The 26,598-nt window shown below is 42.1% G+C and overlaps 1 protein-coding gene and 1 long non-coding RNA gene across 20 annotated transcripts in view; one reads left to right on the forward strand and one right to left on the reverse strand.

Moving 5' to 3' along the window:
• On the forward strand, positions 1-25,721 carry LOC310844408. 6 transcript variants are annotated; one of them, XR_014564091.1, is made up of 5 exons: positions 1-169; positions 3,018-3,115; positions 7,175-7,261; positions 17,287-17,479; positions 25,416-25,721. It is a non-coding gene; the product is annotated as an uncharacterized lncRNA (long non-coding RNA). The 6 variants fall into 6 exon arrangements; XR_014564092.1 differs by lacking the exon at positions 25,416-25,721 and having other exon boundaries at positions 2,997-3,115; positions 17,287-17,870; XR_014564093.1 differs by lacking the exon at positions 25,416-25,721 and having other exon boundaries at positions 17,287-17,867.
• KCNMA1 (potassium calcium-activated channel subfamily M alpha 1) overlaps positions 1-26,598 on the reverse strand; it is a 545,541-nt gene that overhangs the window by 306,528 nt on the left and 212,415 nt on the right. For all 14 annotated transcript variants that reach the window (XM_083738255.1, XM_083738253.1, XM_083738251.1 and 11 more), the window contains exon 3: positions 1,975-2,036. In XM_083738255.1, coding sequence (XP_083594381.1) covers positions 1,975-2,036 — 62 coding nt within the window. The remainder of the gene's footprint in view (positions 1-1,974; positions 2,037-26,598) is intronic.

A 26,598-nucleotide genomic window follows, 5' to 3' on the forward strand; every position in this document is an offset into this window, starting at 1 on the left:
AGTGGCAGCGAGGACAGATGAAGCTGAGCACAGCAAGGAGGGAGAAGAAAGGAGGCCTCAAGCTAAGCAAGAGGGTGTTGATGTTTTAGCCCAACAACAGAGTTTTGCCTTTTTGGGGCACTCCCGAACAACCGATTTCCAGCTCACGTCAAGATGCCAAGTCTGAAAGGCAAGTATTTTGGGAGAGGGTAATTTGTTCAACTGCATTGAATGTGCTGCTTTTGAAATGAAAACCAGATCACAAAATATTTGATACACTGCAAGGGCTACATAGAGGGGTGCTGTAATGCTGTGGAGGTGCCATGGCTTTTGCACCTATTTCCCCCTGCTTTTTGCCTTGCACAGCAGATGGCAGGGTATCAAACCACATCTGGAAATACATGTGCACACCCTGTCAGACACACACACACACACACACACATTATAGGGCAACCAATCCTAATTCTCTGACAAATACATCCATATGAGAGGCATGTATGCAACATGTTTGTTACATTTACATCTCAGGCATGAACCTACGAAACAACAGGCATGATCCAACCAAACTGAAGCAGTAACACTGAGTTCAATGGAAGAACTAGCCACCTGCTTCAGTCTCTCCCATTGAAGTCAAAACACTTGGAGCTGCTTTGCTTTCGGTGGATTGTGTGTGAAGCAAGCAAAACTAAGAGTAATATTTGGTGCACACAATCATCTGGAACAGCCTTCCCCAACCAGGTACCCGCCAGATATTTTGGACTCCAACTTCTGTCATAGAATTGGAGAGTTGGGAGGGATCATCCTCAATCATAGGCTGTGCTAGCTGGGGTAGATGGGACTTTTAGTTGAGAACGTTAGGAGGACATCAAGTTTGGGAAGGCTGTTCCGGGCAAACACCATAGCCATGCTAGGTCATCTTGCAGGTGGGACTACAGATGTGATTATTAACTAGATCAAAGATAAATTATAATCATATACAGTAATTGTACATAAAGACACAGTGCTGCTTTTGAGTTACTGTACTAAAGAAAGGCACTGTGATGAAACAGTGACACTTTCTGAAACACATTTACAGTATTATATTACTTGATTGACATCAATCGAGATTGCTAACCATAAAATAAAATGTTATATTGTTTTCAGGATTCTGCATTCCACAAGAGACAGGAAAAACAACAACATGGCAGAATTCACCCATTGACTTTTAGGTTCTATTAGCAATACCAGACTAGTTATTGCGGTACTGTATGTGGTTTGGCCTGACAATGCCAACACAGTATCTAGTTTGGTTTCAATAATGCCCACAGTGTGCCGCTGATACTGCAAATGGCTGTGTCCTTCCCACTCATGTCAGTTGAACTTGCCTTGTGTTGCGATGTCACAGTGTTCCACATTCCTGGCTCCTACTCGGCATCATTAACTGCCAATGGCAGTAAAATGTGGAATGTTATAACATCACAATATGATGGAAGTTCTACTAGGTAGTGCAGAGGAGGAGGGATTAGTTGCAATGGTGGCATTCCTGAGTTGTAGCCATGCATTTACCCAGAATGTCTAATTTGGTCCACGGTACATACAATTATTTTAATTTTTACAAATATAATTTTCCATGAGGTCCCCTCTCCTCCTGTCTTATGATGCTATACTCATTTTTTAAGAAAAATGTGTGTGAATAGATATTTAACCTGCTGACTGTAAGAATAAAATGTGTCTACATTCCTCATATTCTGAAAACAGGAATTATTTCTCTCTCACCCCACAGGAAAACATTTTTTAAAAAATGGCAAAAAAGTACACAAGACCTCCCCCCCATTCTCTTTGAAACTTAAGCCTGGGAGACTGTGTCATGTGTTAGTGTTTTCCCGCCTTTCTCTAATTGTATGCAGGTGATGAGTACAAAGCTTTGAGCTGAAGTAGATGAATGGAGCAATACAAAGTCTCATAATTGCTTTAGGGGAGGGCGGAAGGGAACAGGAAATGTATTAAAATACTCACTTTGACGAATCTATGAAGTATATTACAAGAGCACCAATACTAAGAGCGAAGACTAAGACAACCTGCAAAAGTGAAGAAAAAGAAAATGCAATCACTTTAAGGGCTACAGCTGAGGCATTCATTATTCAAATAAACAGGAATGAGAAAACAGTGCAAGAAATTTCATGGTTCCATTTTAATTGCCTTATGCTTTACCAGAAATAGGAATCATGCTTGCAGCGCTTGACAAAACTGGGGACAATGCTGGAAACGTATACAACCAGAGCTTGCCAAAGATATCTGCGGGCCTGAGGAAGAAAATCCAGGTGGCATCCACTGGTGGTAATATAATAATAAACACGATAATGGACGATTTACTGTCCTTTAATGGTGTCCTAACACCTGCAACCTAAGGCAGTCTACCACGCCCTAATATGAATCATACAGACATGCCCTATGTTCATGTGATCTGGGGTTTTGTTCTAGGCCGTATCTTCTCAGGAAGTGAAGCCTTTTGGTCCCTGGAGTATGGTGCTCTCAGAAACATGACCACAACTGCAGAATACATTTTTCACTAAGACCTGTCAAAGCACCTCGCTGCTCTGTTTAATCCACCTTGGGAAAACCTCTTTGTTGACAAGAGGACGTTTAAACGTTTTGAGAGAGGATTCCCAAGTAAGGCTTGTATGCCATTTTGTGGCCTATTGGATTATGAGCAGAACACAACAGGGTATGACAGGTTGCGGGCAGAACCTTGTGGGGTAAATAAGAAACAACAATGTTATTTGTGGGTAATTGTCTAAGTGACCAATCCACACTATTTCATAAAATACAGTAAAGACCTGAAGTATGTAGGATAGGTTTCACTCTGTTCATAAAACATGCAGCTATAGATTGCTTTTTATGGTCCTTACTTCCTAGAGAGAGTAGTGGTCAGCTACACTTTTTGTTTTTCATTATGTTCACAATAATATAATGTCAAAGGCAATTGTACAAATAAAGCTTCAAACAAACGGTTTCTTTGCGGTTTCATATTTATCCAGCACATTTACTATCACGGACAGATTTTACTACAGACAAAACACCTGTGGGTTTGAGACTCTGGCACCTGCTAAAAACATTCCTGTTCAGACAAGCCTACCTAGGTACTTAGAAAGATGAGGTAATTTTAATCTGTTTTCATTTTTGGACTTTTGTATGTTTTGAAGTAGGGCTGTGGTTTTTTTTTCTTGATTTTGCTGTTTCATCTTTTTGTAAACTGCTTTGAGGACTTTTATAACCAAGCGGTGTATAAATTTCATTAAATAAAAAGTAAACTAAGAATTTTGAAAACGTATATGCTTTTGTGCACACACACACACACACACACACACACACACACACACACACAATATATACATTAATCAATATACCACAGGCAGAGCTGCTAAATTATTTGCACAACTGAGTAAAAGAAAAGTACAGGATACTGGTCTGTAATCTATTGCTGGATGCAAGAAGGCTGTAGCTAAAGATTTAACTCCCCATTGGGTAGAAGTGGGATTAAAAAACTGTTTTAATAGAGGAAGGAAGCAAAAATATGTGGGATTTGATGATAATGAGCTAAAAACTCCTTGGTAATAACAGAGGTATGATTATAGAATATTCAAAGTGGGGAACAGAAAAGCCACAGGGGAAATGTTTTGTTTATAACAACATATGCTCAACCAGTGGATTTAAAATCAATTATAAAAATGAATATGCTCTGTCTCTCTCACTAGCCTATATCCTTTGCCCAGTCGCATACCCTCATGTCGAAGCACCCAAAGGCCTGGAACATGAGTGTCCATCTTGCATGTCTCTTGCCTTGCTGATATCTTTAAATTGTCCACTTGTACCAGTGGTGTAGAGATATCATCATATGGAATTGCCAGTTTCACAAGCCCGAGCGTGTCTTGAATTGTACATGCCTCTCTCTGAAAAGGGCACATAACTCATGCGGGAAAGCAAATGCTTAGCAGACCAATGACCCCAGTTTCTCCAGATAAAAAAAAATCTCAGGTAGGCAGACTTGGAAAAAAAATACTCTTCTTTAAGACCTTGAAGCAATGCTGCCAGTCAAAGCAGAGAATGCATGGCAAACTTAATGGACTGTGGTTTAAGGCAGCTCCTTACAGTTTATATATCTCACAGACGTCAGAGCCAATTTGACAGCTGCGTACATCTCTGCCATTTGTCTGCTACTGAGACTGAGAAGCACACATAGCTTTGCCTTAGACTAACAAAAATCAATACTTTATGCGTGGCGGAGGTGGGTCGGGTAGGGAACGGAAATCAAACCCAAAAGGTAATACTGTCCGGGGTCATTAAAAATCGCAAAGGCCTTGTGAATCTTTGCAACAAGCCCCCCTTTGAATGCAAGATACCTGAAACAGTGTGAGGGGCAGCAAATGAGTTTACAAAGGCTTAAAAAGAATCCTATCTGGAACAAATATTTCCACTCGACTCCCTAAATCAATTAGTTGGATTTATATAACTGCTTAGCCAAATCAACCACTTAGGAAAGTAACTCAGTCAGATGTGCATTTTCTATTTTGCTTAATTGACCCGAACAAATAAAATGCTTAAAATCAAAAGTTTTGGCTTTTTTCTTCTCCCTACAGAAATCTCTCAGAATTACAAATGAACCAGGAAAGGATTTAGGGGACCTAGTGCAAATAGGAAGAGGGGCTTCCAGCAGAGCAGTACAGTGGTACCTCAGGTTGCAAACTTAATTCGTTCCTGAGGTCCATTCTTAACCCAAAACCGTTCTTAACCTGAGGCGCACTTTTGCTAATGGGGCCTCCCGCTGCCGCCGGTGCGCTATTTCTGTTCTCATCCTGAGGTAAAGTTTTTAACCTGAGGTACTACTTCCAGGTTAGCGGAGTTTGTAACCCAAAGCATTTGTAACCCAAGGTGTTTGTAACCCGAGGTACCACTGTATCAGTTCTCTGATATCTGGCGATCACGCTGAACCTATCAGAGAATGGAGAATTGAACTGCCACACTCAGACCCCTTCAGGTCATTTTCCCTTTGGAAAAGTAGTAGTAGACAATTTCTCAGTGATGCTTCCCTTCTTAAAAAAAAAAAAGTTTAAAAAATGTTGTCAACAAAACAGTCTGCATTAACAAAAGTGTTTAGGCACACAATCTGTGGAGGAGCCTGGCAGTTACATACCTTAAGCCCTGAAGTGGGGAACCTTTTTCAGCAGAACAATGGGTGTGCCTTTGTTTGAGAGGCTACATTTACACCATGAAAACAGACACATATCTCTATCCCCCTTCGAGGCAAGCAAGAGAAATGACCATGGTCCAGGAACTTTAGAGGAGAGTGTGGCACAGGAACAATGAGGGGTGTATTGTGTGTGGCAGACATGGGCTGGTGAGAGTTCTAGCCGCTGGATAGAAAGTTCCAGAAAGATGCATTTTACTGTTGGGCCTGAGGTTTCCTCAGCCCTCACCCCTGCCTTAAGGAAACAAACCCATCCTCCTTGGTCATACCAGGTCAACCAGGAGACCAGAAGTAGAGAAGGGATGTGTGCTTCTCCTCAACTATACCCACACCAGCCTGATTCTCAGGAAGCCCTGCCAACTTCTTCAGCTCTGTAGCCCCTGCCCTGCTCAGAACTGCTGTACACAGAAGAAGAAGAGGAGTTTGGATTTGATATCCCGCCTTTCACTCCCCTTCAGGAGTCTCAAAGCGGCTAACATTCTCCTTCCCCTTCCTCCCCCACAACAAACACTCTGTGAGGTGAGTGGGGCTGAGAGACTTCACAGAAGTGTGACTGGCCCAAGGTCACCCAGCAGCTGCATGTGGAGGAGCGGAGACGCGAACCCAGTTCCCCAGATTAGGAGACTACCGCTCTTAACCACTACACCACACTGGCTCCCAACACAGGCTCCAAGGTTTCATCAAACATGGTTAAGCGCCCCAGGGAATTGTGGGTTGTTATCTGGGACCATCGACAAAATCAGTCATGCACTGAGGAAGAGACTGCAATGTTGTCACAAAACAGGAAATGAGTTAAAACGGCAAAGGGTGTTAAGAAGTGTGTGCGGCATACTTAGAGATAGTCAATATAGGGTGTGGGTGTGGTGGGATCTTATATTGCGGTAAATTCTGCCTGTCTTGGGCCAAGGAGGAACAAAGGAAGCTGTCATATACTGAGCCAAAACACTGGTCCATCAGTTCAATATATTCTACATCAGTGTTCATCAACCTTGAGTCCCAGACGTTGCTGAATGGCAACTCCCATCGTTGTCAGCCAGCTTAGCCCAGTTGTCAGGAATGACCAACAACATACAGAGACCCAAAGCTGAAGAACACTACAATTTTTGAGACGGGTTTCTCCCAGTCCTACTGGAGATGCTAGGGACTGATCCTGGGCCCTATGTATGTAAACCAGATGTTCTCTGTACCACTGAGCTATTGCCATTCGTATCATGACACCAGTTGAATCCCAGAACTAGTAGGTTTAGGAATTTGCTGCTCCCCACTGATTTTTTAAATATTTAAATACTCATGCATGCCTCTCTTTCCTCCCATCCTTCTGATCTAGCCAGTTCCTGTGGGTCTCATCCTGCAAAAGTCCCATGGCTTCCACAATCTCCTGGATTGGCTATCAGCCCAAAACATTTACAAAATGACTGTTGCTATCTTGAATGCATTTCATCAGAAGAAAAGACCTGATTTTGGCAGAGTTCCTTTCGCGGGCATGTGTGTTTCAGGATTGCGGCCTGCGTAGTTTCTGAATGCATTGTCAGAGGGCAGACTGACTGCAAGACAAGGCAGGGAATAATTAGCAGTTAACTCCCCAGAGAGATGGAGGGGAAAAACAAAGGAAAGAGAACCTCTGTTCTTCAAGCCATCATTCAGCTGTGTAATAACACTTTCTGAAGTGGGGATAACAGTTATTATATATGGTACACTGAAGCTCCATGAAGGCACAGTCCACAGAAAAGCTAACTAGGCCTTGCATTATTTTGCTTTTGTCTAACAAAAGAAAAACATTAGTTCTTTGGTGTACAACTTTTCTGCTCTGTGCACGTCAGCTGGGTAGAAATGATTTACAAAGATGCTTGTAAAATCCCAATCGCCAACAGATTCAGCCGTCTTCATATCCAGATTTGTATCCTCATTAGAGCCCTTTCATTCTAATTTTATGCCCCCATTTGAATAATGCTTTACTATTCATTTTGACAGAGCAGGCTGTTCTTGCGGAATCTGAAGCAGCCGTGCTATCTAAAAGGACTGGTGAACTGAAAGAAGAAGAGGAAAGCCATTTCTCAGGTAGAAATGGTGTTCTTCTTTTGTTGATTCTGGTGCATCGCAATGATTAACTGATACTTCGGCAGCCCAGGAGAGGCAGCTCACGCGACTGCTCCTACAACACTAAGGTCACAAAGAAAACATCTGCTGACATGGTCAAGGTGACCCTCTGTGGTTCAGGGTCAGAGAATCTAGCCAAACCACACTGGTGGAGGCTTTATAATCTACCTATAGTAAGATGGGAAGAGTGTGAGGTGTTAAGGCAGGGGGCGGGCAAAACTGTTGAGGAAGGCATTCCCTTGGGAAATAATCTGCATGGGGTTTCGCATGCCGGTGCAGAGCTGAGCTAGTTGATCACAGATGGAGCCAGGGGCAATTTTGTTCTGGATTAATTAATCCAGAATAAAAAATGGTCCTGAATCTATCATCTCAGAAGTAAACCCCATTGGGTTTAACACCTACTCTCAAAAAGAGCATTAAAAGAAAAGAAACCCAAAACAGTGGATCAGATCAGCGCAACTGCTCATCTGGAAAGAAGAAGAAGAAGAAGAGTTTGGATTTGATATCCCGCCTTTCACTCCCTTTAAGGAGTCTCAAAGCGGCTAACATTCTCCTTTCCCTTCCTCCCCCACAACAAACACTCTGTGAGGTGAGTGGGGCTGAGAGACTTCAAGGAAGTGTGACTGGCCCAAGGTCACCCAGCGGCTGCATGTGGAGGAGTGGAGACACGAACCCGGTTCCCCAGATTACGAGACTACCGCTCTTAACCACTACACCACACTGGCTCTCAAAGCAATTTCTTCTTCATTTTAGTGTGCTATATACATAACCCAGAGAACTAAGAAAAAGTGAAGGGCAAGATAAGGAAGGAACACAAAGAATGAAACCCTGATAGGATGTTACATGAAACTGCACAATACATTTCTTGCCCACATAAGCAGGTTAGATGCTATGAATGTTTGGTCAAAACTAAATCCTCTTGCATTCAGTGGGATTTACTCTCAGGTTAAGTGGAGTTAGAACTGCAGCACAAGGCTTCCACCTTATGCACACTGACCTGGGTGTAAACCCCACTGAATATTGTGGGATTTACTTCTGGTAAGTATGCCTTGCCTAAGACAGTTGATGTAGAGTGGAATTCCATGCACACTTTCCTGGCCACAAGCCCACTCAAGTTAATGGCCTTAATTCCATGCAAAATTGAAAAACAGGATCATGCTGTACTTCTACTGCTATATGTTCAACTTTCCCTGCTAATCTGCAGAAAAAATGTCAAGGCTGTTTTCAAACAACATCTTATTATAGAATCCATTAAGACTAGGTACTTGTTGTAGTTTTCCCCCTACATAGTCCACACACAGTCTAGATCTACTGCATATTTTTTTGCCCCTGAAAAGCACTTCTTGAGAAATTTGTTTCACTCTGAAAATAAAAGCACATTGCAGATTTGAGTCTGCGTTTCCCCTCAATATGTCCATTTTAAAACAGATGTAGGTGGTTCTGAAAATGGTGGGTGGGTTATCTACTCCTGCCCAGTGACACTGCGGGTGGGCATATACCAAAATTGCAATCACCACTTCCTCCCTTCATTTACCTGAGGCATGTGCAGGGAAGAAAAGGCATGGGTAACCTAATCAAGGGGAGGGTTTTCAAATGTGGCTGAGCATGCATGAATCCAGATTGAAAAAAACTACTGTACATGTTTATGCTACGATCAGGTTAGTGTGTATGCAACCCCAGCCTTCCATTTACTTTCTCATTTTCAAAGCATTCTAGTCAGTGGCAAATCCACAAGAAAGACACTCCCATCTGTTAGCTGGATTGTGTATTTGAATTTAATTAGGGGTTTTTTGTGTGAGAATGCCTAGCGAGCAAACCAACAGACGTACAGAGAGCTTTGCCAATGCAAGTTGCAATTTAATTAGCAACAAAACAAATCTTTCTGGAATAGTTTGCTCCTGCTATGAGTTTGTTTCTGCTGTAATGTTGAATTACCAATCCACTTGGTGTTTAAAAAGCTTGTTACATCCCTCTTCAAGTGGCTGAGGAATGTATCTGCCCTACATAATTTATTTTAGTTGTACCAATGTAACAGACATCACTTCTCGCAGAGGATCCTGGCAATTGCAGTATGGTGACATAAAACATTTCATTGGAGCCTTACTCTACAGCTGCATGTGAAGCTATGCCTGACTGAATCTCGCTTAGTTCTTCTGAGTTATCTCAGCAAAGTGAGAGACTGAAATGCTACTCCAGTATTGTTTTTCTGCTGTCCAATGGTTTGACAAGAGAAAAACCCCTCTCATCTTGAAGGCATCAACAGCCACAGCTTTCAGCTGTAGATCAGGAGGAAGGCAGTCTGAGGGATCCATTTTAACCTGATTTGTCCATGGGATTTAACTGTTCCAACCCAACTACGTCATACCCATATTCGACTGACTCTCGCATCAACCCCCTGCTTAGGTCCAAGCCACTTGTGATACATCAGGATTTGTTTATTTATTCATTTTTTAAAAGCCCAGCTAATTATACACAAAATTATATATCCAAATTCACATGTGAAAAATGTATAATATGTATGAGTCAAGCCCCATGCTGGACTAAATTTCTGCAGCATAATTTTATAAGTATTAACACTAAGTATTTTTACACAGTTACATTAACTGTTGTAGGCATCTGTTTATATGCAGGATACTTTTTAAAAATGGAGTATATATGCACATAAAATTATACGTATCATGTGTATAATAATGCATATAATATGGAAGAGTTGTTTGTTATACTATTAGCAAAACCATTCAATGAAACCCCTTCATGGAAAAATCCATGCAGATAAGCTCCATGTCGAGATTTTCAGAAAATTCCTTCCATACCCCTGATATCCCCCACTTAAATAATCCAAACTCAGAAAGACAGTGGGAATCATACATAAAGTTCTTCTGCTTGAGTACAATGAAGTGCAGTTGTTTCGTAATGCAATAAGACCTAGCCTGCCTTTCATTTCAACCAGAGTATAACTGGTGATAGTGTGTACAGAAGCACATAGCCATATTATTCTTTCTGAGTGTGTTGCTGCTAGAGAGAAAAAGATTCTACAGATTGTAACCTATTGTAACCATAACAATGGTTCCACCCTCCCATACGGCCCACAACTACTGGTGTGAAAGGAGGTCCAAGCGACCTATCCCCTGATAGCTATGGGTGAAGAATATAAGATAAGGTTACCGTTTCCCGGGGACAGTCCCCGGATTGACAAATCAGTCCCTATACAAAATCCACTGAAGTTGAAAAGTGTCCCCGGATTCATTGAAAAAAACTTCTGGTAACCTTAATATAAGAGCCTGGGCAGAAGATACTATCTAAGGGTGAAGATGTGAAGCAAATACTCTGCATCCACTTGCAAAAACATGACACATCTGATGCTACAGTTACACTCTTTGGTCCTTGTCACTCTGATCTCCTAGACTGGCCATCTAGCAGTCAGAATACTCTTCTGCAGTGTGTGTGTGTGCGCGCGCGTGTGTGTGTGTGAAAGAGAGAGAGAAGGAATATGTACATTAATGTGTATGAGTTAAAGGTTTATGTATGAAAGCACTTCAATTTTCTGAACTATATCCAATACCTTACTGTGTCCTTACAGTTTCCCCATACAGTATAAGATTCTCACAAGCTGTTACTTCTTATGAGCTTTATGTGCAAACAATATGTTGCACTAATTTTGTTCGTTCTTCAACAGGTCTTTAACCATGGTAAATTCTTAGAGGAGTAGACCACAATATGCTAAATTTCTTTTCCAGGCACCCAATGAAGCACCTTCAGCAAAGGGCCAGATGAATATGCCCAACTCCACTGAAAGAATAAACTTGAGCAGATTTCCACACATTGGGGGGGGGGGGGGGAGAGCTGTCCCCAACAAGCACAACAGCTTATGTCTTATAAATAAATAAAGTAATGAGTCCAATAACATTTTACTAGCTTATTCACTGAAACATGCCTATGATAGTCACATGCCCAGATTAATTTTCCTAAAAAGAAACCATTTCCCCCCTCAAAAAAACAACAAAAAACTTTCCTGCCTAAAGAAAATATTTACCCTATTTAACTAGGTAAGTGGTTTTTACAAGCCCATATTAAGCACTTGCTAAGCTCAACCAGAGGTTCATGGAAATATACTGGCTTAAGATATATACATTGCTTCTAAAAAAAATGTTCTGACCCCCTGCAACAAATTTTCAAGCTATCTGAAATTATTACATATAGGACACCCACCTGCACCCTGCCGCTTTTGAAAATGGCAAATAATCATGATCAGAAATTTAAGTTTGAATCTGTACTCCTTGTGCAAACATCATCTGTAGACATGGATAGAGTAGCTTCTTTGCAATCACTCAAACAAGCAAAATAATTTTCACAACAAATATATTCACGAAACAAGTTATAAATAACACTGCTGTGGCCTCAGCTTGAAAACTCAGGCTCACACTTGATTCTATGCATGTTTAGGCTGATATTCAAGACACACTTATCTGGAAATAAATCCAGCAGGCCGTGCTTAACACATTTAGCTCAGCTGGTAGAGTATGAGACTCTTGATCTCAGGGTCATGGGTTTGAGCCCCACATTGGGCAAAAGATTGTTGTGGGGGGTACCCTTGTAGTCCCTTCCAACATTTTAGGACGAGGCTGAAAATATACTGGCTGCAATGAAACCAATGCAAGACAAAGGGGGTCATGCATAACTTGTATACCCAAGTTAAAGTTGGATGTGTTGGGGGGGGGCATGTGGAATTTACTCAGAATTACTATTATATTTTCAGAGACAATTCTTGATTTTGATTCTTTGTAGAGACCTTACTATTAGTGGATTGTTTTATCCACGCTCCACCCTCTCCATCCAAATTATTGCCATTTGTTAGCTAAGTGATATGTGAAGGGCATGACATTTTGCAGGGGCGTAGGGAGAAAGCTGGGAAAATCCAACTGCATGAAAGCTAATCTCTAGTACAGCTATGCTGGGTTCCTCCCATGTGATGCTGGGTGATTTAAGCATATTCAGAATCAGTTCTAACAATAAAATAAACTCATTGTAAGATTCCAAACGGAAATACCACGAGGAAGGAAAGTTGGTCCTCTAAAACTGTCAGTTAAAGAAATGAAGTTCAATGGTAGGGTTTAAAAGCTAGATGGTGGAGGAGGAAAAAATGCCCAAATATAGGCCTGGCATCAACAGCTGGCATCAAGCTGCCATGGTCTGAGGTAGGTTGGGACGAATGAATCAGTCTGTTTCTGGTCCATGACTATTTCTCATGTGTTCAATCATTTCTATTCCATCCTGTTTCCATCTTAAACTCTGGGTTGTTGTTGTGTTAAAAAAAATACAGACGATTTGCATTTAAATATGTATTTTTGCACACTACATATTTAAATATTTTATATTCAAAGTATTTTATTTTATGTGCTATCATAATAAAACATATTTAAATTTAAAAGTTTGTTTTTAATACATATTTTAACCCAATGTATTCCTTTCTAAACACATTGAATGTGTTATTTTTATGCATTTTAGAACATGTTACGAGCTGAGACATATATCACAAATGTTGGAGCTCATAGACTCATAGAATTGTAGTGCTGGAAGGGACCATGAGGGTCATTTAGTCCAACCCTCTGCAATGCAGGAATCTTTTGCCCAACACAACTCACAACCATGAGATTAAAAGTCTCTACTTGAAAGATGATCACATGTATTAGTTTCAATCTATATATAGGTCTGGGTGGTGCCAATTAGTTCAGTCTGCTTAAAAATGTGGGCCAAACCACAGTCTCCGCCATCCCTAGCATTAGGTCCCTGACACTTGCCCTGGGCTACCAGGCAGCTAGGTCTTGTTCCCCACAATGCCCCAAATGTCGCATCACTTACAAACATTGTGGGAACTAAATGGCAGCTAGATCCAGCCACCTAATGCTGCTCTGAGCATTGCTTCTGCTGCCATCCATCACAACTGCCAGATAAAGCCACAATCCATCAACAGAGGGCACTTTGGGCAACTTAAGGCATCTTTGCCCAGGGACCCCTCAAATCTTACACAAGACTTGTAAAGATGGCCTTCCAAAACCTTTATTTGTCTGATTATCACATGAGCAGCACTACTGTGAAGTATTGAAAAGCAGGCAGAATTGAAGATCATTAACTACAAGGGATATGCAAAACCTGTCTCTTTATTTCTATGGATTCTGCCACCTTCCTCCATGCTGAACTTCATCACTGCCTGGTTCAGAATACAAATACAGAACACAAATCTGCCTGGCTTGTAATGCTCAGATGAATTATGAATCAACTGTCATTTCCCCCAGAATTTTAACAGCTCAGGGGAGAAAGAGAGATTCGGCACGTATGCAGAATGGGTCTTTGGTTGAAAGCCTACTTTTTGTCCAAGACTTTGGGCCAGGCATCCAAACGACTGAGATAATGCACAGCACTGCAATGCATAGCACGTGGTCAGTAGAGAGACCAAACTCATGGAGGTGTAGCAGAGGGGCCAAGACCAGGAAATCCAGCCCCTTCGGTTCCCTCATTGTGTGAGCTATGAATATCTCAGGAAATGGAAACACCAAAGTCCCTTCCCGACTCAGGGCAGTGAGCAAGTCTAACCTGTATGGCTTATGGGCAGGAATGGGGAGTCTGTGGCACTGTGACATTGTTGGGACTCCAACTCCCATCAGCCTGAGCTGTAACAACAATGATCAGGGATGAGGAGAGTTGGTAGCACACAGGCTGAATCCACAAATGACATCCATCCAGTTGCCAACTCAACACCTTCTGCAAGCCTGAGTCTTGAGAGGTGCTCACATTCTACATTGGCCAGAGCATATTCTGTGAGCCAGCTAGGCTGAGTAAGGAAACAACAAAAATGAATGAACAGAATGATTCTTCCATAACTGGCTCACTCCATTGGTTCTTACTAAAGGGGAAAACCTTTCTCACTGACTTAAGGGAAGCATTTTTTATAGTAAGTAAGCCTCCTCGAAAATAAACACTAGAGGAGATACATTTACTATGCCCTAGTTAAATTAGTCGTGAATAATTACAGTGTACTGTTGATCACATAACTGAAATAGCAAACACTGAATTGCTACATTGCTGAATTAATCAAGGGAGAGTGGGCTAATTAAGAGTAGGAAATCTGCTGGTAAGGCAGTTGAATAAAATGTGTCTGAAGGTCAGTTTTAGAAGGTCTTTTTGCAAAGCAGCTTTGTCTCTTCATTAGGCTTGTAGAAAAAAATGATAAAATTGCCTAAGAGAACAAGAAAACCATCATAAAACTTATACACAGTTTGTGGAATAGGTGCAGATTGTGTGTGTTTGCTTGCCCACCCACCATGTCTTTCCACAATTAAGACTTCATATACCAAGCAAATGCATGAAGAAATTAATTAAAAAATTGTCCAGTAGCACCTTAGAGACAAACTAAGTTTGTTCTGGGTATAAGCTTTCATGTGCATGTGTGTTACCTTAATCGTCTTCAAACATTCTGCAATGCTTGTCATACAAGCAACCACACACACAAATGTATGTCTCTTCTAAAATCTGAGTTGCAATAATCCCCAGTGAGGATGGGAGCAGTTCTGCTCTCCCCCGTCTGCTATGAGGCTGAATGCACTCTCCCTAATTCCCTACAAAACCAGCAAGCACAGCAGGGGCTTAGTAAAGAGGGTGAGCTTCCAGCATGAGACCTTCAAATTTCTCAACAACTCAGGGTAAGGGGCTTCCCCGCCCCCTTTCTTTTCTCCAAACCCTGCCTGCCGAGTCCTGTATCTGCAGGGCCTTAACATTTATTGTACCTTGATCCAGGCTCTCCCTAGTTTCACATATTTTTTAGGGACCCAAAGAACATCCATCCAGCCCTCCTGTGGCTGCCTCCTCCTTCTGAAATACAGAGGGTAGCAATAAGAGTGAGGGGGCTTGGTTGGTGGTGGCCCCATTTGTGGAATGTTCTCCCCAAATAGGATTGCCTGGCACCTGCTATAATGTATTTTCCCCACCAAGGGAAAAAACCTCTTCTCTTCTACCAGACCTTTAAAAATAGTTTTTAACAGTTTAATATTATTTTACTTAACTCTGACTTTGAACTTATTGCCTCTTTTTTTTTTGCCTGTTCTGAATCTCCAAACGTTCAGCTTCATTAGATGACCCAGGGTTCTAATGTAATGAGAGAGGGAGGGAATTCCAGCCTAATTCTTGATATGTTTTCAGCAAGAAAACTGAGGATGGCAATTTTATTGCATTTGAGGGGAGGGGGTGCTAGAAAATGGAGAAGTGCAGCTCCAAAAGGTGGATTTCACAGATATGCAGCTGCTGTGTTTTGTTGGATATCAGTTATCGTCTTAATCAGTCTGACTAGTGGCAAAAGTCTTCAAACACCTGTGCTTTCATTAATCTAGGACACCCCGAAAGTTGTTGAGCTTTTTTGAAATCCTGGTAATTTCCTGGAAAATCGGGACGTATGGCAGCCCTATATTAATCTCTAGACTAAGGACAAATGATGGGGGAGTGGGGGAACAGTATTATACAGACACTGTTGCTTGTAGTACACATGCTCATTTCCCCCTGTAGCATAAATATCTCTGATCAAACAAGTACTGCAAGTTTTTGCTGTGTTTCAAAGGTTAGAGTGGGACAAAAGGAAATGGGTACATAATGACAGGTAACAATGGCTCTATCAAACCATCTTTAACTATCCTAACAACCACTGCCTGGCTCCACCCTTCTTAAGCAATAAACCTCTCAGCATTGAAATCCTTACGGCCTGCTGACATGCACCCCTTGCCTGCAGTTCACAATTCATTTATTATTAAGGTATCTTCTCAACAGGTGAGCTGGTGCCTAGAAAGTCAATGAGGTAACTGGGTCTTCAGAAAAGAGACTTTTGACCTTCACGAAATGATGATAAAGTATCAGCGTGAGAAATAATGACACAAACACAGCCACACACAATATACATACGCCGTAGATACACAGAGAACCTCTCAGTATCTCATTAACTCCACCCAAGACTTTCGCTTCTTGCCTTTGCTTGACCACTTGACCGCTTAATGGAATACAGTATATTAATATTTTTTATTAAATTAATAATTTAATAATTTCTCCTATAAATATTAGTACAATTCAAATGGCTACTTATGTCATATGAATCATTCTGGCTTCATGAACCAGTTAAGATCACAGGGGGAGAGGGGTTGAGTACCAGTCTCTTTTCACAATATATACTGAATTTTCTACTCACTGTTTCATATCAATTTTCTTAATTTTTTTAGTGACTCTTGAAAAACGTGGTCTGACGGATACGTGGAATAATAAGAATCAGACACATTACGGTGTACAGTAATCATCAACATTCCATCTTTTAAGTTTTGTCTGTTGTTGTAATAGTCTCCTCTGTTTTATATGCATTATAAAATGAAATAATAAAAAAGCTTTAACCCCCCCCCCAAATCCCATCAACAGAAGTCCTTATTTCTACTTCATAGTAGCGTTAGACGTGACCAAGGGGCCCATTTGTAGCAAGACAGGAGATGGCATTGTTCCAGAGGCAACCAGGGCGGCATCTCGTCACTTCCAACCTTTCCATGACCTTCTAATTCTTTGCTGCATTAACAGCTGAAAAAGTAAATGGCGAAACGTAACAAATGTTCCATTTGATAATGTTTAAATAGACAGTGCCAGAAAAGATAATGCTTACTTGAATGGAGCATTCTTGAAGCGAACACTATTAATGTACCTAATCTGGCTTTGTGCTCCCTTCAAAAAGAGGATTCTGTGCTTGTATAGCACATCCCTAAGGACTTCCTTCTCCAGTAATTCATTGCCTTATAAAAGGGATGGCTGCTAGGTAGAATAATGGTAGAATAACTGTATAACTTTGTATTTGCTTATTTATAGTTCCCTAGCGGATGGATTTTTGTTCCAGGACATGTTAGGCCTGGAATAAATCATATATCTAGCACTTGGACTTCTAAAAGGCTTTTCAGATTTTTCTTCTTTTTCAGCCTGTTTTCTGGTGGGAACCAAAGGAGATCCAATAAGACAAGTGAAATTTCTCAGGCTTGGTTCAGAGATTTAAATGCAGTTTGCCATGGTGATCTCCATTAAAAAAACTACAGCAACAAACCAGCAATGACAACAAACAGCAATAGTTGGGAATAAATGATGAGTTGGATGTGCTGCTGGAACCATTTCAATGTAAGTCACATTGTGCAAAGTGGTCCCACCAGTGGTGGAATTCTCACCTTATTTCTCTACCACACCAGCCTCCCTCAACCTGGTACCTTCCCAGATTGTGTTGGACCCCAACTTCTATCAGACCCAGCCAGCTTGGCCAATAGTCAAGGATTATGGGATTTGTAGTCCAACAGGACATGGAAGAAGAATGTTGTACCCTGTACACTTGACAACTTTCAGCTGAATGGCAAGTTCCTAAAACTATGATGGTAGAAGAAGAGAAAGCAGCTGAATCTTTTCCTCTCTGTTCCTTCTCTGACCTTTTCACCCTTAACCTTCAATAGAAAGAAATGGTTGAGAGGAAATCCTCCTCCTTCAACAGCAACAACAGTAAAGCCGTCAAATAAAATTCATCTGGAAATTATATATTGCACGGCATCTCTTAAATTCTTAAGTTCTTAAATGTGACCTGGAGTTTAGAAGAATAGCTCAGTCAGTGGATCATAAGACTCTTAACCTCAGAGTCTATGATCAGCTTCAGTATTATTCATTTTTCCAATTACATAATGTAGCCATTAGCTAAACAAGAAATTCCAAAAAATATTTCTACTAAGAAAGGTAAACACAGCGTCTTTGGCAACATTTATGTCAGCTAAGATGAAAAAGAAAGGCAGCTTTCATTTTAAACAAGGAAAATCAATTGCCAAAATAGCAAAACTGTGGACAACTGTTGGTGCACTTGCTAAATATGTGGGTTATCAATTTCCCGGCATATCACGGACAACTGGAAACGCCAGATTAAAACTAATACTAACTGCCAAGGCCAGGAAATGAGGCAGTGGCCAAAAAGCTTGTGACTATTTACTAAATGAAATTAAAAGTAGTAAAGTTTATGAATGAAACAACAGCAGCAATAATATAGCAGTTTTGTTATTCATACCGTTTTACATTTATTATGTCAAAGAGCAAAGGTAAACATGTTGGCCATAAGAAAAAAATCCAAAAGGCCATATTCAGATATTCTTTTTATTAGCCCATACAAAAGATAACAAAATACTGTTCCCTACTGTTTAGTGTTCCCTAAAACTCTTAATAAAACTAGATGCTTAAAACCCTGAGCAAGATGGAGGTGGGAAAAGGCTCCTGGTGTTTTTTACTGCATCCATATCTGCATCTGGTAACTTTTAAGGTGGAGTGTGGGATGTGCTAGCAGACATTCAAAGGAAGTGCTTTCAGGTTCCAAGCTGCACTGTGGCCTTCTGGGAAGAAGAAACACACAATGGCTGAGTCCCCAATGTCTGCAAATACAGCAGCCAACTGTTACTCAGTTCTGCTTCTATCCTTAGGCAAAACAGAACGGTTCCTTTAATAGATTGAAAACAGGAACAAAGAGAAACCATATATTTCAACAGAGGTAGATATTTTAGGTGTGGTGCCAGGTAAAAACTAAAGTCAATGACAAACCTAGACAGCATCTTAAAAAGTAGAGACATCACCTTGCCAACAAAGGTCCGTATAGTAAATGCTATGGTTTTCCCAGTAGTGATGTATGGAAGTGAAAGCTGGACCATAAAGAAGGCTGAAGAATTGATGCTTTTGAATTATGGTGCTGGAGGAGACTCTTGAGAGTCCCATGGATTGCAAGAAGATCAAACCTATCCATTCTTAAGGAAATCAGCCCTGAGTGCTGACTGAAAGGACAGATCCTGAAGCTGAGGCTCCAATACTTTGGCCACCTCATGAGAAGAGAAGACTCCCTGGAAAAGACCCTGATGTTGGGAAAGATGGAGGGCACAAGGAGAAGGGGACGACAGAGGGCAAGAAGGTTGGACAGTGTTCTCGAAGCTACCAGCATGAGTTTGACCAAACTGCGGGAGGCAGTGGAAGACAGAAGTGCCTGGCGTGCTCTGGTCCATGGGGTCACAAAGAGTCGGACACGACTAAACGACTAAACAACAACAGCACCAACCACTAGGCAAAGCTACTCAATTTGGCTTCTCTAACTGCTAGGTAAATCTACCAAGAACTTCTTGGTTCCCAATTCATTCTCGTAGAGACATCATGCTACACCAGCTCTCAAAAGGACTGCACTTTTACTGAACCCAATAGGATCTCATGAAGTTGTTTCTCAAGTGCCTAACAGGAGAAAGGCAGGTTATAAATAGAGTAAGTTCTGCTGAAACCAACGAACTAATTCCAGAGCAAATGGCAGTGGTCCAGCCCCCATGCACACATGTCAGGCTCTCCAACTGTTGTCTATGGCAAGAGGAAGGGGAAAGCTTTTGTGCAGTACAAAGCTGTCAAACAGGGAGAGATCCATGCTCACACAGAGCTCTGGATCACGGCCAATGCATTTAGGATCAGGGTGTCAAAAAGATTAAATCATTCCATCGATTTTATTTTTAATTGTATGGCACAGCCTCAACAAGAAAAGAAAAAGCCCTGAGTCATGCTCACATTCTGCTGTCAGGTGCCCAGTGCTTTGTGTTTCACTTTGACATTTTTGCCTCATAAATTAAGCTTTAGTAGAATTTAGTCTTTCCAGTAAAATACATCCTTGGCAGAATACCAGGAGAGATTTCAACCTCGAAATATAAGTATAATATAAGTATATGGAGGAGGGATAATGATTACAACAAAGCAGGTGGGATTTTTAGGAAATCAAGTCCAAAAAGTATCTTGCCATCATCATTACTGGTACCATATTCTTTACAATAGAGCAATATATATGGGTTTAAGTTAGGCATGGTGTCTCAGTGCATGTGTCTCAGTGCATGTGCACTGCATGCAAAAGGTCCCAACAGCTCTAAGTAGGCCTGGATAAAGACCACCTGAAACACTACAAAGCTGCCACCAGATATTGTAGATGAGCAAATGAACCATCTTAGTATAATACAGAATAAGCATCAAAGCGGCATTTAAGTTGGCATTTTAAAGCAGCATCTTCCAGCAAGTCATGTTCACTGATGCAAGCCACGTTAAAAGAAACAGGAGCACTGCAAAAACATGTGAGTTTTCTTGCAGACTGATTAAACTAAAAGGGAGATTGTGGCCCATGGTGAATTTCTCTGAAGCTCACTGTTGCGATGATCCTTCTCTGGAGTTAAGGGAATGCTTCCTCACTCACATACAACCTTTGACGCCAGCGCAAAGATCTGATTATACATTTCATTCAGGAATTCAGCAGTAGCCAGGAAGCCCATTGAGCAGCAAGCGTGCATTGTGCTTGGCAGCTTCCAGCTTCCATTCAAAGCCTCCATAATTGGAAACCAAACAAGAGTATCTGCCCTGACCTCTAATTGGAGACACCCACTTCTAACTCTGGATTTGATGCTGTTAACCCACCTTTTGTCTGTTTGTGCAAAAGAAGAGGTCTGTGCTTCCTTCACCTGGCACTTAATTGTTTCATTTGTTTTGAGAAAAGCAGTTTTCCCCATAGTGGTATTTCCCCCTCTTTTTTGGCCTACCTTTCAGTATACTTGCACAGTTTTTACTGAAGCAAATGTGAACCTATAGCTGCAAATGGGGCACCACGGCAGTTGTTTCTATTACACTCCATACACGTGGAATGGATGTGAAACTTCTCCACCTTGGACAGAGAGGCCTGATCCAATACAGAAATTCAGCAGCAAATGCCTTTAAGCAATGGTGAGTTATTCCTTCCTTGATGAAGCAAAAATACAATGAAAAAAGAGTGCCAGCTCTGCAGCACTGGATACCTACGCTCTGTGTTTCCATGCTGAGAAACATATTTGCCTTCAAATGCTCTGTAGACTCGAAAGTGAAACATCATTAATCTTAAACAACATGCCACCAGGAAGTCTATGCTAGACGGGGTAGGCAGCTTAAGTTTGGGGTGGTTTTTATCTAGTGTCTTCGGTTTTTATGACTGACATTTTTAGCTTAGCACTAAAACAGGAAGCAGGAAATCTGTGGACCAGATCATACCAGTGACCTTGCTCTCTTGTTTCAGCCTAACCACTTCTCTGGCTTTGACAGCTATCCCTGGCTCCAGTTTTCTGCTGTACTTGTGCCAGCTCTGTTTTGACATCCCTCATCCACTTTCACATTGGACTGAAGGGAATCCTTCACTCTCCACGTGCTCCTGCCTCCTCATCACAGCAATAGCTCTGTTCAGATTTTGTGTGCACTAAATACGCAATGGAAGAGTTCTAGAGGCTCCCCATGCATTTTAGAACCCTTGAAATACGGGTTCAAAAGCACATGAGTAGAAGAAGCAGCTCACTTTGGGAAGCTGCTCTCCAGCTCCAAGAGGCGGGCCAGAACAACAAAAGGGGGGCAGAGGCAAAGCACTCATTCCTGCAGCCCCACCTTGCTTCTTGGCTGCACACACAATCGGAACATGTGATGGGGACTTGTACTAGTTCTTTGTGTGGCAAATCCATCCCCACTCGCCCTCCAATACTTTTAATTAAAATGTGGGCACCCCTTTATTGACGTGGCCTGAATCCTCCCTTGCGTTCATACACAATTACACAAAAACTCTCCTTTTCTTTATGTGTGCAATTAATTCCTCTTACCCTCAGACTGTGCTTTACCACTGCCCTATTCCTGAGCAAACAAAAAACAGCTGGACAAACCTGATAAGATGTTCAACGTGGGGGCGGGGGCACTTGGGCCCACTGCTTACTCAGCTCGCCAACCTCCCTACAAGGCACTTTACTTGCCCAGCCAATAAATCATCCCAGCTTCTCCCACCTATTTTGTGTCCATTTTCACCTCCCACCCCGTCATCCATGCCTCCTTCTCCCTGTTCTTTTCCAGAACCACCCTCCCTTGCTCCCAAACCGTGGTAACCCACCTGCATCTTCCCCCTCCCACACATTGCAACTAGTAAGCACCCTCTTGACCTTATGCCAAATTACAAAGCCACCACCCCCTTCTATTCTGCAACCCCTTTCATTTTCGCCCCATTTCCATGCCTTCTTCCTCCTCCTTTTTTGCAACTCCCCATTGCACTCCTCATTTTTACCGTCACCCCTTTTCCCTCCCCAATTCTTCCAACTAGCCATTGCACACAGACCACCACCATTTCCATGCCTCTTCCTATTCTTCCTATATATAAATCACTTTGCATTTATATATTTTACTAAATCTTTTAAGACGAATAGAATCTTAAGTGCAAGCCTGTCAATTCAGTTCTGTACTGGTGACCACAGCATTTACTTGTGTGAGACTGAAACTGAAGTGCTACGCCGACATATTCAGGAGTAAGCCCCACTGAACTCAATGGCAGTGGCTTCTGAGTAGACAAACATAGGATCCTGCTATTGAAGGACCACACATTTCTGCTATTTGGGTCCCTGAAGCACAGATTCACACAAAGCGGCAAAACGTCCTTGCAGGTTATTAACAGGATTTTTTTATTTGAAGTGCCTATGCAGAACAAAGGTACAGAGCAATAAGTTTGCAATCTGTACACCGTAGTCAGGGTGTGCCCCCCTTTATATAGATTTGCATAATAGAATACCACATGATCTCTTGTAAACCGAAAGTTTGGCACTTCCTATGACCTTACATGGGCTTGCCCCCCCTTTCCTTCCTGCACCAGCCTCTCTACGCCATGAACCTCGAGACGTGTTCAAATGTAAAACATGTGATTTATACTAGTAGCAATCCTCCTCCCTTCAACTTGCCTCCTTGTCTTCAGTCTCCCCCACCCCACCCCACCCGTCTGGGGCTTTCAACCTTGCTCTTATCTCTACTGTCGAAGCTAGACATTCCACAATGTACAAGCTAGCCTTGTTCTTCTGGCTGGTGAAAAACCTCGCCTTAAACTGTTTTTGGGATCATATAGAGAACAATATTCTAATGGCGCCCCCTTCACTATGAATTACAGTTCTGGAAGACTGTTTATGAAACTCGCTCATCTTATTCTTCCACATAATGAAGGGCTCAGTCATTGATTCTTGCAATAATCTGAAATCTACATAGCTGCCTAATCCAAACAACATTGCGACAGCCTCCTGCCATCCATTTTAAGACTCGCTTGCTCTGAGAGTCAAAGGGGAAACATCCAGTTCAGAAAATGACATTTTCAGGGACATTTGAGATCCAGTATTTCTCTGGGTTAGAAATTCTGCTTTCATCATGAAAAGAACTCCACACACTCACTGCAAATAAAAATAAATAAAAGCAGGCACTCAAAGTAACTCTGTGTGTTAGAGAGAGAGTTCCATGTAGCTTTGGCAGGAACTAAACAAAAACTCATTACCAGAGTCACTTCAGGAGGCATTTGATCGCAAGGGGTGCCAGCAGAGCATCACAGAGCACAAGAACTCTTAGTGCAAAAACTGCCCAAGTAATAAACATCAAAGCCTGCTTCTGAGTGTGTGTCACAGGTTGTTCTGACACTCTGAAGGAAGCAAGATGGAGGAACAGAAAGAGAGCACACCAAATTGTTTCTTTTAGGATGAGTGCCCCTTACTTCAAAATATCCCATATCCACACAGCTAAATGGGATCTCCTCTTCTAGGTTCCTGCCATCCACCCTCACAACTAAATCAACAGCCATGGGTGTCTTCCCTCCTTGTTGCACTGCTATTCTGGGGTGCTGTTTTGTTAACTTTGTTACCAGCTAGCTTACGGTTGTATTTTTGTGATTTTAATAGTTTTGGGTTTGTTTTGTTTTAAAGGCGGTATTTATGTAACCTGCCCTGGGACCATTCACTGAAGGATGGGCTATTAATTACAAAGAGAAAAGGTGTCTCTAATTTCATAGACTTTGATCCAGCCATCCTAGTGCAACATTTCCATTCAACTTTGCCAGGCTTTCTTTGCACCTCTCCAATGCTTATCCTAGTGGGGAAAGTCCCATTGCACTCAGGCTTACTTCTGAGTAGACATAGACTCATAGAGTTCTAAGGGACCACCAGGGTCATCTGGTCCCACCCCTTCAAATGCAGGAATCTTTTGCCCAATGCCTAGACTTGCGCTGCTAAAGGAGCACTTTTTAAAAATGAGCCAGTTGTTTGGCTTATCACTCCCACCTTCTCACTGGTCTGCCACCATCCTCATAAAGGAACTTAAGAGCACCAGAGCTCCATTGTAGCAGTGGCGTAGCGTGGGGGGTGCAGGGGGGCCGGCCGCACCGGGCGCAACATCTGGGGATTAGGGTTAGGGGGCGCAAAGCCACGGGTTAGGGAGCGCAAATTACTTGCCTTGCCCCGGGTGCTGACAACCCACGCTACGCCACTGCATTGTAGTGGTGTGTTTTGGCAGCAATGGGGGCAGGAACTGGGAGTCTGGCTGGGAACTGCCACGTGCTGATTGTTTATGAAGGTAGCCCTGGCCGATTCTGATCCAAACCAGGCTGGCAGTGCTTCCTCTGTGGCCTTGGGGCAGCATGAGGCCAGGTCACTGCAGGGTGGCATCTGGCGTGATAAGCATGCACAAGGGAAGTGGATGCAAGCAGCAACCAAGAGGTTCCTGCTCCTAACTCTGTCTCCACTTTCCCCCTCCGTGCCCAGCTGCACCCTGCTGCAAGTAGCACACTGGATATCAGGCAGGCAGCCTGGCTTTCTATGGCAAGGAGAGCAAGCAGGCAGGAGCAGGTGAGTGGAGACAGTGATGAGGATATTCTGGTTGGAGGGGGGCTGAATTGGAAAATTAAAATTCAAGGGTACTTTGTATCAGAACATTTCTCAGTGCCCTGGAAGGTGTTCAAATTTACCATGCTTATTTTACTCACGTTTAGTAAACTGCCAGGCTCGCCGCCTGACACCCATTCACAGCTCCTAATGAACTTACGGATTGGGGGACAATTCACGGAAAAACAAAGCAAACTGGGAAATGTTTTGTTTGGGAAAACTTTCTGCCCCGCATCACTCATTCAAGCAGAGGAAGGGACACTTCTGGTGGATGAAAGTGTCCCCTCCTGTTGGTGATGCAGGATTCCAAATCTCCCTCTATCTCTCTCCTCTTTCTCCATTGCTAGTAGTGCCATTGAAATCAGAAGCCATGACTGAAGGACGAACCAGGAAACAGGAGCAAAGAGCAAGACAGAAGTCAGGAATGAAGGGCAACCAAGGACACAGGGATACACCAGAACTCAGGAATACCTTTTTCCTTGAGAGCAAGGCTTTAGCAGGCCATCTGACCGAAATACCTTCCTGCCCAGGAAAATCCCAAATAATCCTAGCAAGGGTTCCAGTTTGGTTGGAGTAGCACCCCGCCAAACAAACAGCTAGGGTTAATCCAACACCAGGTGCTTAAAATATTTAAATAAAAATTGCAAGCAAGGGCAAGGAAGTGGCATTTTCTTTGTCCAGAGCTGTCAGTTTGTCTATTTATTTATCTATATTTGGCACCAAATGATATTAATTTATTGCCAAATAAAACATAAGCACTGGCAGCCTGCTGAGGCAAGCACATTAGACAGGATTCTATTTCATCAAGGCAAATGGTCTCACAGAGCTGCCAGCAAAGCAAGTGCACTAGGCATTCCATGTCAAAAAAGAAAAGAAAAAAGAAAATCCCAAAGCCACTTTTCTATATGCAACTAATAAATGCAACGGAATAGAACAAAATAAAAGACAAGTTTTAGCATTAGAAACTTCTTTTACTCTTCCATACATCTCAGAAATGCTGGGAATCAAATCAGCTAGCCAGCTGTAGCTTTTAAAAGATCCAAGTGTGATTCACATGAATACAATGTCATAGGGAAATGGCAGATGTGAAGAAAAGCACATGGGGTTTTTCGAAAGGGAGGAAGAACTTTTTTTTTATCAGAATCAGCCTTTAAATATGCCTTCTTCTTCTGTTTCTTATGCTTCATTGAATCAAAAATGATTTTTTTAAAAAAAACTGAGCATGAGCCAGCCAAATGGTAAGTACTTTTGAATCTTATTAAACACTTGTGCAAATTCCATTTATTTCAGTAAATGTTTAAATCTTTGTGTTCAGTGGCAGAATATCTTTAAACACCAGCTATTAGGGACAGAAAGCCATTTCATTAATGCTCTCTTTGTGGGCTTCCAGAGGCAATGGAACAGCGGCTACTGAAAACAGACTGCTGGATTACCTGGGACCTGGTCTGGGGTCTGTGCACACAGTTTACCTTTGAAGCACATTCTAACTTACATCACAAGGTTGTGGTGAGGATCAAATGAGGAGGAGGA

Source organism: Podarcis gaigeae (genome assembly GCF_964106915.1).
Source record: "Podarcis gaigeae genome assembly, chromosome: 5".
NCBI lineage: Eukaryota > Metazoa > Chordata > Lepidosauria > Squamata > Lacertidae > Podarcis > Podarcis gaigeae.